Below are 13,132 nucleotides of genomic sequence, written 5' to 3'. Positions count from 1 at the left end.
TCCTGGGCCAGCTGCTGGCCACCCTGCCCAGGGAGAACGAGACGCTGCTCGGGTCTGCAGCGAGCCTGTCCCGGGACATGGAGGAATTCACCAGGGAACTCCGGGCCACCCTGTACAGCACTGATGACACCTGGCGGTACTGGAATGACACCAGCGATGATATTAACCCTCTGACCTTCCTGAGCCAGGCCCTGGCCGCCTATGACAGCACCCTAAGGACCCCCCAGGAGCATGGGCAATGGCAGTTCTCCACATGGGAGACGTCACCAAGAAGGCTCATGGAGAGGTGGGCTGAGCTGGTCAAGAAAGCCACCAAGCTCCGCAACACCTGCACGGAGGTGGCCGCTGAGACGGCCAGGTATGAAGCCTTGGTGAGGATACAGGCCGGGGTGGCTGCCAGCGAGGCCACCAGGGCCACCATGGAGAGACAGCGGCTGGAGGCGGCCCTGGGGCTGCTGGAGCGCTTGGGGGCCGCGTGTGACGGAGCCACCGCCTTCCCCTGGAAGCTGTCATGCCTGCTGTGGGAGATGCAGGACACCCTGGTGGGGAGAAAGAAGGAGTCTCCCAATGTCCCCGAGGCCTTGGTGGCCAAGGTGGCCATGGCCGAGCGGCTGTGGGAGGCCAACGCCCGCCGAGCCGTGGCTCACTTGGTGAGGACATTTCCAGACACCATCAAGCTCTGGTTCACTGGTGCTCCCACCAGCCCCAGTGCCCATGGGGTGGCCGAGCGGTGCCAAAGAGCCACCGAGGACATCCCAAGGCTCCTTCAACCCCCGGAGCGTCCCCAAGGTGTCCCCAGGGAGTCCCCAGTGAGCACGGAGCTCCAAGAGGTGGGACAGGGGGGGAAGGGGGACAGAGGGTGGCAAAGGGGACAGGAGGGAGGGGCAGGAAGGGGGGAGGGGACACGGGGGGGAGAGGGCAGGGGGGGATGAGATGGACACAATGGGGAGGAGACGCGGGGGGTGGGGGCGGTGGGGGGGGGAAGAGGGGCGGGGCTGGGCGGGGCTCCGAGGGGAGGGGCAGGGGGGGCCGAGGGAACAAGAGGCTGACAAAGGGACGGAGGGGACAGAGGGGACCCCTCGGGGGCAGGGGCCAGCCCAGGACACCACAAGTGCCACCAGGTCCCTGACACCTCCCCTGTCCCCTCCCCAGCTGTCCCCGGCCCTGCTGCAGCCACAGGTCACCGTGGTGGCCACCCTGGGCGAGCTGCTGGCCACCCTGCCCAGGAGGGACGAGGAGATGCTGCTGCCCGAGTCCGCAGTGGAACTGTACCGGGACCTGGAGGAATTCACCAGGAACCTCCGGGTCACACTGTACTGCACTGAGGGCACCTGGTGGCGCTGCAATGTCACCTCTGATGATGGTGACCCTGTCCCCTCCGTGAGCCGGGCCCTGACCGCCTGCAGGAGCACCCCAGGGACCACCTGGGATGATGTGACAATGGCAGCCAGGAAGTGGCAGCGGTCGGTGTCTGCGCTTGTGAACAGCTGGGCCAAGCTGGCCAGCAAAGCCACCGAGCTCCGCCGCACCAGCAGGAATTTGGCCACCAAGGCGGCCGACAGGGAGGGCACCGCCACCGCCCGGGCCAGGGAGCTGCAGGCCGAGGCTGCCCATGATGGGACAGCTCAGGAACACATGGGGGAGCTGGGTCAGGCCCTGGGCAGGGAGGAGGGGGCCGAGGTGGTGGCCGGGCGTGAAGCCTGGGAGAGCAGAGAGGCCGGGGTGGCTGCCAGCGAGGCCACAAGGGCCACCATGGTGAGACAGCGGCTGGAGGCGGCCCTGGGGCTGCTGGAGCGCTTGGTGGCCGCGTGTGACGAAGCCACCGCCTTCCCCCGGGAGCTGCAGTGGCGGATCAGGGACACTGAAAACGCCCTCAAGGGGACAAATGAGGCATCCCCCAATGTCCCCGAGGATTTGGTGGTCAAGGTGGCCGAGGCCGAGCGGCTGTGGGAGGCCAACGCCCGCCTGGCCAAGGATCACCTGGTGGGGACACTTGGGGACATCATCGGCTTCTATTTCAATGGTGATCCCACCCGCCCCAGTGCCCGTGGGGTGGCCGAGCGGTGCCAAAGAGCCACCGAGGACATCCCAAGGCTCCTCCAAGTCCCAGAGTGTCCCCAGAGCGTCCCCAAGATCTGCCCAGTGAGCCTGGAGCCCCAAGAGGTGCGATGGGGGGCATGGTGGGCAGAGGGGACAGAGGGGACACTCGGGGGACAGGGGGCATGGGGGTGGGGAAAGGGGCAGTGGGGGATGGGAGGGACAGGGGGGGTGGCAGGAAGGGGGGAGGGGACAGAGAGGGGGAGGGGAAATGGGGGGGGGGCAGGGGGCAGTGGGGGAGGGGGCGGCCATGGTGGGGGTTGGGGGGGGCAGAGGGGACAGCAGAGGGGCGGGGCTGGGCGGGGCTCCGAGGGGAGGGGCCATGGGGCAGGGGGAACAAGAGGCTGACAAAGGGACGGAGGGGACAGAGGGGACCCCTCGGGGGCAGGCGCCAGCCCAGGACACCACAAGTGCCACCAGGTCCCTGACACCTCCCCTGTCCCCTCCCCAGCTGTCCCCGGCCCTGCTGCAGCCACAGGTCACCGTGGTGGCCACCCTGGGCGAGCTGCTGGCCACCCTGCCCAGGCGGGACGAGATGAAGCTTGTGTCCGCAGTGGAACTGTACTGGGACCTGGTGACCTTCACTGAGAGCCTCCGGGTCACGCTGTACTGCACTGAGGGCACCTGGTGGCGCCGCAATGTCACCTCTGATGGTGGTGACCCTGTCCCCTCCCTGAGCTGGGCCCTGGCTGCCTGCAGGAGCACCCCAGGGACCACCTGGGACTGTGTGACAATGGCAGCCAGCGAGTGGCAGGGGTTGGTGGCCGTGCTGGTGAACAGCTGGGCCCGGCTGGCCAGGGCAGCCACCAAGCTCCGCAACTCTGGCATTGAAGCGGCTGCTGAGGCGCTTGACAGGGCGGCCCGGGCCAGGGAGCGGCAGCGCAGGGCTGAAATTTTTGTGATTCCTCAGGAAAACATGGGGGAGCTGGGACAGGCCCTGGGCGGGGAGGAGCACGCCTATAAACTCGAGGTGAGGATAGAGGCCTGGGTGGCTGCCAGCGAGGCCACAAGGGCCACCATGGTGAGACAGCGGCTGGAGGCGGCGCTGGGGCTGCTGGAGCGCTTGGTGGCCGCGTGTGACGGAGCCACCGCCTTCCCCTGGGAGCTGCAGCGCAGGGTTGGGGACATCGAGGTCACCATGGAGGGGACAAATGAGGCGTCCCCCAATGTCCCCGAGGCCTTGGTGGCCAAGGTGGCCGAGGCCGAGCGGCTGTGGGAGGCCAACGCCCGCCTGGCCAAGGATCACCTGCTGGGGGCAGTTCCAGACGCCAGCAAGCTCTGGTTCACTGGTGGCCCCACCAGCCCCAGTGCCTGTGGGGTGGCCGAGCGGTGCCAAAGAGCCACCAAGGACATCCCGAGGCTCCTTCGAACCCCAGAGTGTCCCCAGAGCGTCCCCAGGGAGTCCCCAGTGACGACGGAGCCCCAACAGGTGCGGGGGGGGGGGGGGCGAGGGAGATGGGGACAGAGGGGACAGGAGGGGGGAGGGGACAATGGGGGATGGAGAGGACACAGGGGGGGTGGGTGGGGTCAGGAGGTTGCACAGGGGACAGGAGGGAGGGGCCGGAAGGGGGGCGGTGACAGAGGGAGGGAGGGGAAAGGGGGAGGAGCGTGCAGTGGGGAATGGGGGGGACCCGGCGGGGAGGGGACACGGGGGTGGCGGTGGTGGCAGAGGGGACAGCAGAGGGGGCAGGGGCTGGGCGGGGCTCCGAGGGGAGAGACAGGGGCTGGCAGAGAGAGGAACTGACTGACAGAGGGACAGAGGGGACAAAGGGGACCCCTCGGTGGCAGGGGCCAGCCCAGGACACCACAAGTGCCACCAGGTCCCTGACACGGCCCCTGTTCCCTCCCCAGCTGTCCCCGGCCCTGCTGCAGCCACAGGTCACTGTGGTGGCCACCCTGGGCGAGCTGCTGGCCACCCTGCCCAGGCGGGACAAGGAGATGATGATGCTGCTCAAGTCCCCAAGGTGCCTGTACAGTGAACTGTTGGGCTTCACCGAGGTGTTCCGCTGCACCCCCTATGGCATTGATGAAGCCTGGTTCCGCCGCAATGGCACCTCTCAGGTTGAACCTCCCACGTCCCTGAGCCGGGCCCTGGCCGCCTACAGGAGCACCCCATGGACCACCTGGTTCCATGTGAGGCTGGCGGCCAGGAAGTGGCAGGAGGCGGTGGATTGGCGTGTTCGCATCTGGGCCGACCAGGCCAGGGCAGCCACCAAGCTCCGCGACGCCTGCAGGGCGATGGTCACTGAGCTGACTCACAAGGTGGCCACCAACACCGCCTGGGCCAGGGAGCTGCAGGCCGAGGCTGCCCATGATGGGACAGCTCAGGAACACATGGGGGAGCTGGGTCAGGCCCTGGGCAGGGAGGAGGGGGCCGAGGTGGTGGCCGGGCGTGAAGCCCAGGTGAGGAGAGAGGCCAGGGTGGCTGCCAGCCTGGTCACTACGGCAAGCAGAAGGAGACAGCAGCTGGAGGCGGCCCTGGGGCTGCTGGAGCGCTTGGTGGCCGCGTGTGACGGAGCCACCGCCTTCACCCGGGAGCTGCAGCGCAGGGTTGGGGACATCAAGGCTGCCCTGAAGGGGACAAATGAGGAGTCCCCTGATATCCCTGAGGCCTTGGTGGCCAAGGTGGCCGTGGCCGAGCGGCTGTGGGAGGCCAGCACCCACCTGGCCAAGGATCACCTGGAGGGGACACGTCACTACATCTACAAGGTCTATATCGATGATGAACCTGTCAGCCTCAGCGGCCATGGGGTGGCCGAGCGGTGCCAAAGAGCCACCGAGGACATCCCGAGGCTCCTTCGACCCCGAGAGCGTCCCCAAGGTGTCCCCAAGGTGTCCCCAGTGAGTGTGGAGTCCCAAGGGGTTCAATGGGGGCGGGGCGGGCCCGGGAGAGAGGGAGCACTGTGGGGGGAGGGGAGGGAGCAGTGGGGTCTAGGGGGGACACGGGGGGTGGGGGGGGGCAGAGGGGACAGCAGAGGGGCGGGGCTGGGCGGGGCTCCGAGGGGAGGGGCCATGGGGCAGAGGGAACAAGAGGCTGACAAAGGGACGGAGGGGACCCCTTGGGGGCAGGGGCCAGCCCAGGACACCACAAGTGCCACCAGGTCCCTGACACCTCCCCTGTCCCCTCCCCAGCTGTCCCCGGCCCTGCTGCAGCCACAGGTCACCGTGGTGGCCACCCTGGGCAAGCTGCTGGCCACCCTGCCCAGGGTGGATGAGGAGATGCTGGCATTCATGTCCCCAGGGAGCCTTTACTGGGACCTGGAGGAATTCACCAATGAGCTCCGGGTCACCCTGTACCGCATTGATGACAGCTGGTGGCGCCACAATGTCACCTCCAATGATGATGGTCCTCACACCTCCCATGATGGTGACCCTGTCACCTCCCTGAGCCAGGCCCTGGCTGCCTGCAGGAGCACCCCAGGGATCACCTGGGACCGTGTGACAATGGCAGCCAGGAAGTGGCACCGGTCGGTGTCTGTGCTTGTGAACAGCTGGGCCAAGCTGGCCAGGAAAGCCACCGAGCTCCGCAACACCTGCAGGGCGGTGGCCACTGAGGCGGCCGAATTGGAGGCCATCCACATCGGAGGGGTCAGGGACCTGCTGGAACTTGATGCCGTTGTTAGGAAAGCTCAGGAAAACATGGGGGAGCTGGGTCGGGCCCTGGGCAGGGAGGAGGGGGACTATGAAGCCCAGGAGAGGAGAGAGGTCAGGATGGCTGCCAGGGAGGCCACCAGGGCCACCATGGAGAGACAGCAGGTGGAGGAGGCCCTGGGGCTGCTGGAGCGCTTGGTGGCCGCGTGTGACGGAGCCACCGCCTTCACCCGGGAGCTGCAGCGCAGGGTTGGGGACATCGAGGCCGCCCTGAAGGGGACAAACGAGGAGTCCCCTGATATCCCTGCGGATTTAGTGGCCAAGGTGGCCGAGGTCGAGCAGCTGTGGGAGGCCAACGCCCGCCTGGCCAAGGATCACCTGGTGGGGACACTTGGGGACATCATCGACTTCTATTTCAATGGTGATCCCACCCGCCCCAGTGCCCGTGGGGTGGCCGAGCGGTGCCAAAGAGCCACCGAGGACATCCCAAGGCTCCTCCAAGTCCCAGAGTGTCCCCAGAGCGTCCCCAAGATCTGCCCAGTGAGCCTGGAGCCCCAAGAGGTGCGATGGGGGGCACGGTGGGCAGAGGGGACAGAGGGGACACTCGGGGGACAGGGGGCATGGGGGGTGGGGAAAGGGGCAGTGGGGGATGGGAGGGACAGGAGGGGGTGGCCGGAAGGGGGGAGGGGACAGAGAGGGGGAGGGGAGAGGGGGGGCAGGGGGCAGTGGGGGAGGGGGCGGCCATGGTGGGGGTTGGGGGTGGCAGAGGGGACAGCAGAGGGGCGGGGCTGAGCGGGGCTCCGAGGGGAGGGGCCATGGGGCAGGGGGAACAAGAGGCTGACAAAGGGACGGAGGGGACAGAGGGGACCCCTCGGGGGCAGGCGCCAGCCCAGGACACCACAAGTGCCACCAGGTCCCTGACACCTCCCCTGTCCCCTCCCCAGCTGTCCCCGGCCCTGCTGCAGCCACAGGTCACCGTGGTGGCCGCCCTGGGCGAGCTGCTGGCCACCCTGCCCAGGAGGGACGAGGAGATGCTGCTGCCCGTGTCCACCGTGAGCCTGTACTGGGACCTGGTGACCTTCACTGAGAGCCTCCGGGTCACCCTGTACTGCACTGAGGGCACCTGGTGGCACCGCAATGTCACCTCCGATGATGGTGACCCTGTCCCCTCCCTGAGCCAGGCCCTGGCTGCCTGGGAGAGCACCCCATGGACCACCTGGGATGATGTGACAATGGCAGCCAGGAAGTGGCAGCGGTCGGTGTCTGCGCTTGTGAACAGCTGGGCCAAGCTGGCCAGGGCAGCCACCAAGCTCCGCAACACCTGCAGGGATTTGGCCACCGAGGCGGCCGACAGGGAGGCCTTCCGCACCAGGGAGGCCAGGGAGCTGCAGGCCGAGGCTGCCCGTGATGGGACAGCTCAGGAACACATGGGGGAGCTGGGTCAGGCCCTGGGCAGGGAGGAGGGGGCTGAGGTGGTGGCCGGGCGTGAAGCCTGGGTGAGGAGAGAGGCCAGGGTGGCTGCCAGGGAGGCCACCAGGGCCACCATGGAGAGACAGCGGCTGGAGGCGGCCCTGGGGCTGCTGGAGCGCTTGGTGGCCGCGTGTGACGGAGCCACCGCCTTCCCCCGGGAGCTGCAGCGCAGGGTTGGGGACATCGAGGCCGCCCTAAAGGGGACAAATGAGGGATTCTTTGATATCCCCGAGGATTTGGCGGCCAAGGTGGCTGTGGCCGAGCGGCTGTGGGAGGCCAACGCCCGCCTGGCCAAGGATCACCTGCTGGGGACACTTGGGGACATCCACGACCTCCTCTTGAGCCCCTATGATGGTCACGGTGGCCCCGATGGCCCTGGCAGCTGCGCGGTGGCCGAGAGGTGCCAAAAAGCCATCGAGGCCATCCCAAGGCTGCTTCAGGACAGTGACGTCACTGCTGCGACGTCATCACGGCAGTGACATCATTGGGGACATCACTGCTGTCACCAGTGCCCTCCCCGTGCAGTCTTTGAGACAGATTTGGGGAATTTCCTGGGAATTTTCCATGATACTGTCCCAAATCCTGCTGGGAATTCCTGGGGTGACATCACTGGGGACACTCAGGGGGGACACTCAGGGACAGGGGTGAATGAGTCCCCTCAAGAGCTTCCAGCTTTCCACTGCGCAGCAGAGCCAGGCCATGAATTGCCATTTTATAATTGGCTTCTGCAATTCTGCATTGGCTTCTGCAATTCTGCCTTGCCTTTTGCACTTTTGTATTGCATTTTACACATTGTTATTGATCACCAGCAATTTGATACTGATTTTGATTATCGATGATTCCTTGTAGCTTCTGGTTGGTGCAATATAATCTATCCGTTCATGTGTGCACCATGCAGCCTATAAATAAATAAATAAATTAATTAATGTCCTCTCTATAAATCAGACCGGGCTGATCTGAACTCTGTGTCTGACACATCACTGACCCCATCGAGAGACGAGTGGTCAATAAATCCATCCCAACGTTCCTTGAGGGGAGCACAGCCAGGGAGCTGCTTCAAGGCGCTGTCACTGAGATATTTCCCCTTGGAAACCCTGGGTGGGATGCAAATACACCCGAGCAGATGGCAAAACTAAAATGATATCAAAGCCTCGTGGAATGGGGGTTAAAACATGGGGTCTCTAAAAGCTGTAAATTGGCCAAAGCTTCGCCAAGTGAGGCAAAATGATGATGAATCAAACACTGATTTTTTAAACAGGTGAAGAGAAACCGCCATCAAATATGCTGATCTAGATCCTGAATCAGCTGAGGGTAAAGCACATCTGGGTTTGTTTTGGGTGCGTCACGCTTCAAATGATATAAGAAGAGAAGATAAAGGGAGTTCAGGACATGGATAAATTCCTGGAGGTCGGCTGGAAGGTGTTTTGAGACAGGGGCCCAGCTGAAAGAGTTAATCCCAGCCTAGCACTGTGACCGTGTTCACAGGGGTCTTGTGTTGAGGGAAGAGACGAGGATCTGACTCCAGGTTTCAGAAGGCTTGAATTTTTATTTTATGATATATATTGCATTAAAACTATACTAATAGAAGAAAAGGTTCTTATCAGAAGGCGAGCTAAGTTAGGAATAGAAAGGAAAGAAAATTAACAAAGGCAGCTGTCTCGGACTCTCTCTCCAAGCCAGCTGGGCTGTGATTGGTGTGGTGGTTTGACAGGAAATGTGTTTTCTGGGATGCTGTGCTCAGGCCATGGATGCTCAGATTTTAATATTGGCATCTAATGTGGCCATTAGGACATGGATCCGCCTCTGAGAACACGGGGTTAACAGCAGGGCTCGCCCCTGGGAGGCTCTCTTGGGTTCCGGGGGGAAAGAGTTCGGGTCTCTGCCCCGGCCCAGCTGCTGGCTGGGCAGGGAGAGGGGAAAAGCCATGTGGCCGGGAGAGGTAGGCCTGAGCCCGGGGGTGGAAGGGTGGAAGAGAGAGAGAGAGAGAGAGACACTGGGAGCCATCGGGCAGCCTCCCCTGAGAGACAGAGAGAGAGAGAGAGAGAAAGAGAGAGAGAGAGGGAGAGAGAGAGAGAGCCACTGCCTGGGACTGTAACCTTGAGACTGGATAAACATGGATAAACATGGATAAACATGGATAAACATGGATAAACATGGGCCTGTGCCGGCAGCACGGCTGGGACGGAGAAGGGGGGGGTTCAGCCGGCCGCTTGTAGGAGCTTTTAACCCCTTTTAGGAGAATGAGAACTTTACAGATCATTGACCTCTCCTAGAAGATAGAATGGAAGATGAGGAAGGAAATGTGCAAGTGTGAGAGAGCTCTGGGCGAGTGAGAAATAGTGGAAGAGTAGAGAAGAATCCTAGTGGGAAGAGATGATGGAGTGGCTTTTGCTGGACTCTTTTTGTACAGCCATGGACAGAGCCATGTTCCTTGTGACACAGAGACTGCATTCTAGGGGGAGGCAATGCCTCAGAACCAAGAGGGTTCAGTGTTGGTGCCCCTCGGCCCCAGGGGGTGAAAAATATGGGGGGGACAGGTGTCCCAAAGGAGAGACTGTGGGGACAGGTGTCCCAAAGGAGAGACTGTGCCTTTTTTGGATCGGGACAGAGCATCCTTAAAAAGACAACCCCAGAAGCAGCTCTGGTCCGTGTTCAGTGGTGAGAGCACTGGACATGAAAGGAAGAGGTCACAATGGCAGATGGACTCCGGCCGGTGCCACGAGTGACACGGAAACACACGAGGCTTCAGCTGTGTTTCCAGGGGAAGCCCATGGTACAAGAAGGACTCCTCTCCTCTTGATGAACTGAGGATTGATTGCCTGAAGGGTGGTGCTGGACTAAGAGTTGGTGATTTGAGGAACAGATGTATTGTGTTGGAAATTTGGTGGGGGGAGGAGGAAATGTATTTGTAAGGTTTTCATTTTTCCTGTGTGTGTTCCTTTTATCTATAGTTGTGGTGTAGTTAATAAAGTTCTGTTTTCTTTCCTTTCCTAAGTATGAGCCTGCTTTGCTTATTCCTGTTCACATCTCACAGCAGAAACCAGGGAGAGGGCATCCTCATGGGGGCACTGGCATTGTGCCAGTGTCACACCAGGACACTGGGGCACATGAAATCCAGGATTCCAGGGGCACACGGAATTCAGGATTCCCAGAGCACACAAAATTCAGGATTCCTGGGGCACATGAAATTCAGGATTCCCAGGGCATACGAATTCAGGACTCCCGCGGCACACAAAGTTCAGGATTCCAGGGGGACAGGAAATTCAGGATTGCCGGGGCACACGGAATTCAGGATTCCCAGAGCACAGGAATTGCAGGATTGCCGGGGCACAGGAGCGGACCCTGATCGGTCCCTCAGGGCTGAGCTCCAGCGGTGCCAGGGAATTCTCTCTGCAGGCACAGCCCGGCCGCCCTCCTCCCATGCCCAAAGAGCCACAGAGAGACGCTGCCCCCAACCCCTGCCCCCATCCTCCGCTGTCTCTGTTCCCCACTCCCGGTGAAACTCCCAAAAACCAGAGCAGTTCCCCGTCCCCGCCTTCTCAGCCCTCAGAGCCTCTCAGCAACGCAATGGGAAAAACCCCAAAGTAACAAGGAGAGAACAGAAAATCCCAATCCCCAACAGGGCGGGGGTGGCTGCGGTTTTTGGGGTCCCAGCGACGCCCGGGGCGGGCTCAGTGCTCAGCAGCCCCCAAACCACAGCCGGGTGTGAGAAACAAAGTTCACTCCTCGGAAATTGCCAACGTTTAATAGGGGCTATAAAAGGACTTTAGCACAAGAAGTCGCCTCTAACTGAACCCATCGTTCTCCAGAGCCGGTCCCGCGGCGGGGCTGCAAACACATTCCTGAGTTTGGACCTTGCTCAAACATTCCCGGGAGGTTTGGATGCTCCAGGAGCTCCTGTTGGCTTTGAACCTCTGGCTTTGTCTGCTGGACACTCTGTGGATTGGGTCCATGGATTTGATTTCTTCTCCTGGTTCCATCCCGTTGTTTCACACCCCCTGATCGATTCATAAATTCTCCTCAGGTTTGTGTCGCTGTTGTCATCACCTGGAGAGGCCGGGCCCAGGCGTGAGAAACAAGGGAATTGTTTTACACCACTGAGTCAGTTACACAAAAGCATTTTAACATGTACAGTCCCTATTTCAATATTTATTAGTTGTCTATTTAATTTTTTAATATTTTAATGCCCGTGATATATTGATTTCTTACTTTTGTTTATTATTTATTATTTTTAGATGTAAAAATATATTACTGCAGAAGTGACTGCGCGAGTTGGGATTTTCAACAACCAAATTATGAAATTGCAGCTCTCAACCTTTCTGAAATCTTCCAGTGGAAAGGTTCCCAAACTCTCCCAGCAGCATTGGCCACCACGGGAAAAGCCCCTGCATCATTTCAGAGAAAAGTCCCTTCCCCAGCAGCTTCCGCAATAACTCCGTTCCACTTTCGTTTCTGAGCTGCTTCTGTTTCAGGGTCACATTCCAACTCTGATTCCTCATTCTCTACAGCCTGAGAGGGAGGGTTTCGTTTAACCGGCTCCAGCGCTGGCTCAGAGACAAACTGAGAGGGCGCTGGCCGCTTTCCTGGCTGTCTGTCTGAACCCACTATCACTGGCAAGCCCATTTTCTCAAAAGAAAAGTCTCTTTTGGGGACAGCCGAATCCTTTTGTCCAATTCCCAGTTTTTGCAAATTGTCCACCAAAGATTTTAAACCCTCTTCAATAGCAGTATTATTCACAATAACCTCTCCTTCCTTATCCTTTTCACTTACAGCGGGTTTAGTTTCTAAATTACTGTCATCAACAGTTTCTTCACTCTGAGTGCAGCTGTGCTGTGCTCTGCACACAAATCCCCCAGAGAGGTTTTTCACTCCCATTTCAGCTTTGTCCTGTGCTCTGCACACCAATCCCCAGAGAGGTTTTTCACTCCCATTACAGCTTTGTCCTGTTCTGTGCACACCAATCCCCAGAGAGGTTTTTTATTCTGATTACAGCTCTGTCCTGTGTCCTGCACACCAATCCCCCAGAGAGGTTTTTCACTCCCATTACAGCTGTGCTGTGTCCTGCACACCAATCCCCAGAGAGGTTTTTCACTCCCATTGCAGCTCTGTCCTGTGTCTGACAGCCCGGCCCCCCCCAAGGGGCAGCAGCTTCCTCATTCCCGCTCGGAGCTGGAGGAGCACTCGGTCCATCCAATGCTCGATTCTGAGCTCAGGGGCCCTGGGCTGCCTGCGGGGATATCTGAGGCGGCAGGAAACAGCTGCTGAGCTGAAGTTGCTGGGAATGCCTGAGGCTGTTCTGACTCAGAGGCAAGGGCTGCACAAGCCCCAGCAGCAGCCGCTGCTGCTTTCCTCTCTGCCTTTAGGGCTTGCAGCACCTCTATGCTAATTTCTCACAAAGCAGCAGATTTAGGCGCCTCTTTGGCCTCACTCTGGCCAGATGCAACAGAGTCCCACAACATCCGCCCCACAGCTCCCCATGCTGAAATCTCAAAGGCGACCGCTGCTCCTGCTGTGAGATCACGGTGCCAAGCCCAATAGTCCCTTCACGCTGGAAGCATCGCACTTTTGTTCTCTCTTGGAGAGGATGTGTTGGAGGAGTTTCTGAACACCTTCCCTTCCATGTCCAGACCCCATCTCCTGCCCGGCCGCTCACCTTGATCAGGGTGAGATTCAAGTCGTCTACAACTGGAGCTCCAGGACCCTTTCCCTCTCCCCGGGGCAGTGAGGAGCCTTTCGAGCGGTTTCTCCTCTCCTCGAGGGTTGGCTCCGATGCCCTGCGCAGCGGCCAAATCGCCGACCTCGAGTCCCTTTGGTGCTACGACCTTGGGCCTGCCCGCGTTCCCCACCAGAATCGCGGGGCGCGGAGGTTCGGGGCCATCACCCCGTGACCACCAGGATCCTGTGGAGCCAAATTTCTCATCCCTAAAAGGACCTTATTGATCATAAATCCCCGCTGTCCACGCGTCTCTGGCTA

General features: G+C 60.7%; 1 protein-coding gene across 1 annotated transcript; it reads left to right on the top strand.

Annotated features, from left to right (window-relative positions):
- The first annotated feature begins 1,392 nt into the window (after window positions 1-1,392).
- On the top strand, window positions 1,393-7,989 carry LOC143695863 (uncharacterized). The gene is made up of 5 exons (XM_077191071.1): window positions 1,393-2,163; window positions 2,549-3,526; window positions 3,949-4,938; window positions 5,230-6,249; window positions 6,633-7,989. Exons 1-5 carry the CDS (start codon window positions 1,441-1,443, stop codon window positions 7,635-7,637), a joined length of 4,716 nt encoding a protein of 1,571 aa, XP_077047186.1. The 5' UTR covers window positions 1,393-1,440; the 3' UTR covers window positions 7,638-7,989.
- Window positions 7,990-13,132: the final 5,143 nt, after the last annotated feature.

This window comes from Agelaius phoeniceus, chromosome 27 (genome assembly GCF_051311805.1).
Source record: "Agelaius phoeniceus isolate bAgePho1 chromosome 27, bAgePho1.hap1, whole genome shotgun sequence".
Lineage (NCBI taxonomy): Eukaryota > Metazoa > Chordata > Aves > Passeriformes > Icteridae > Agelaius > Agelaius phoeniceus.
The sequence above is the reverse complement of the archived record's forward strand: the minus strand, read 5'-3'. Positions and strand labels throughout refer to the sequence as shown.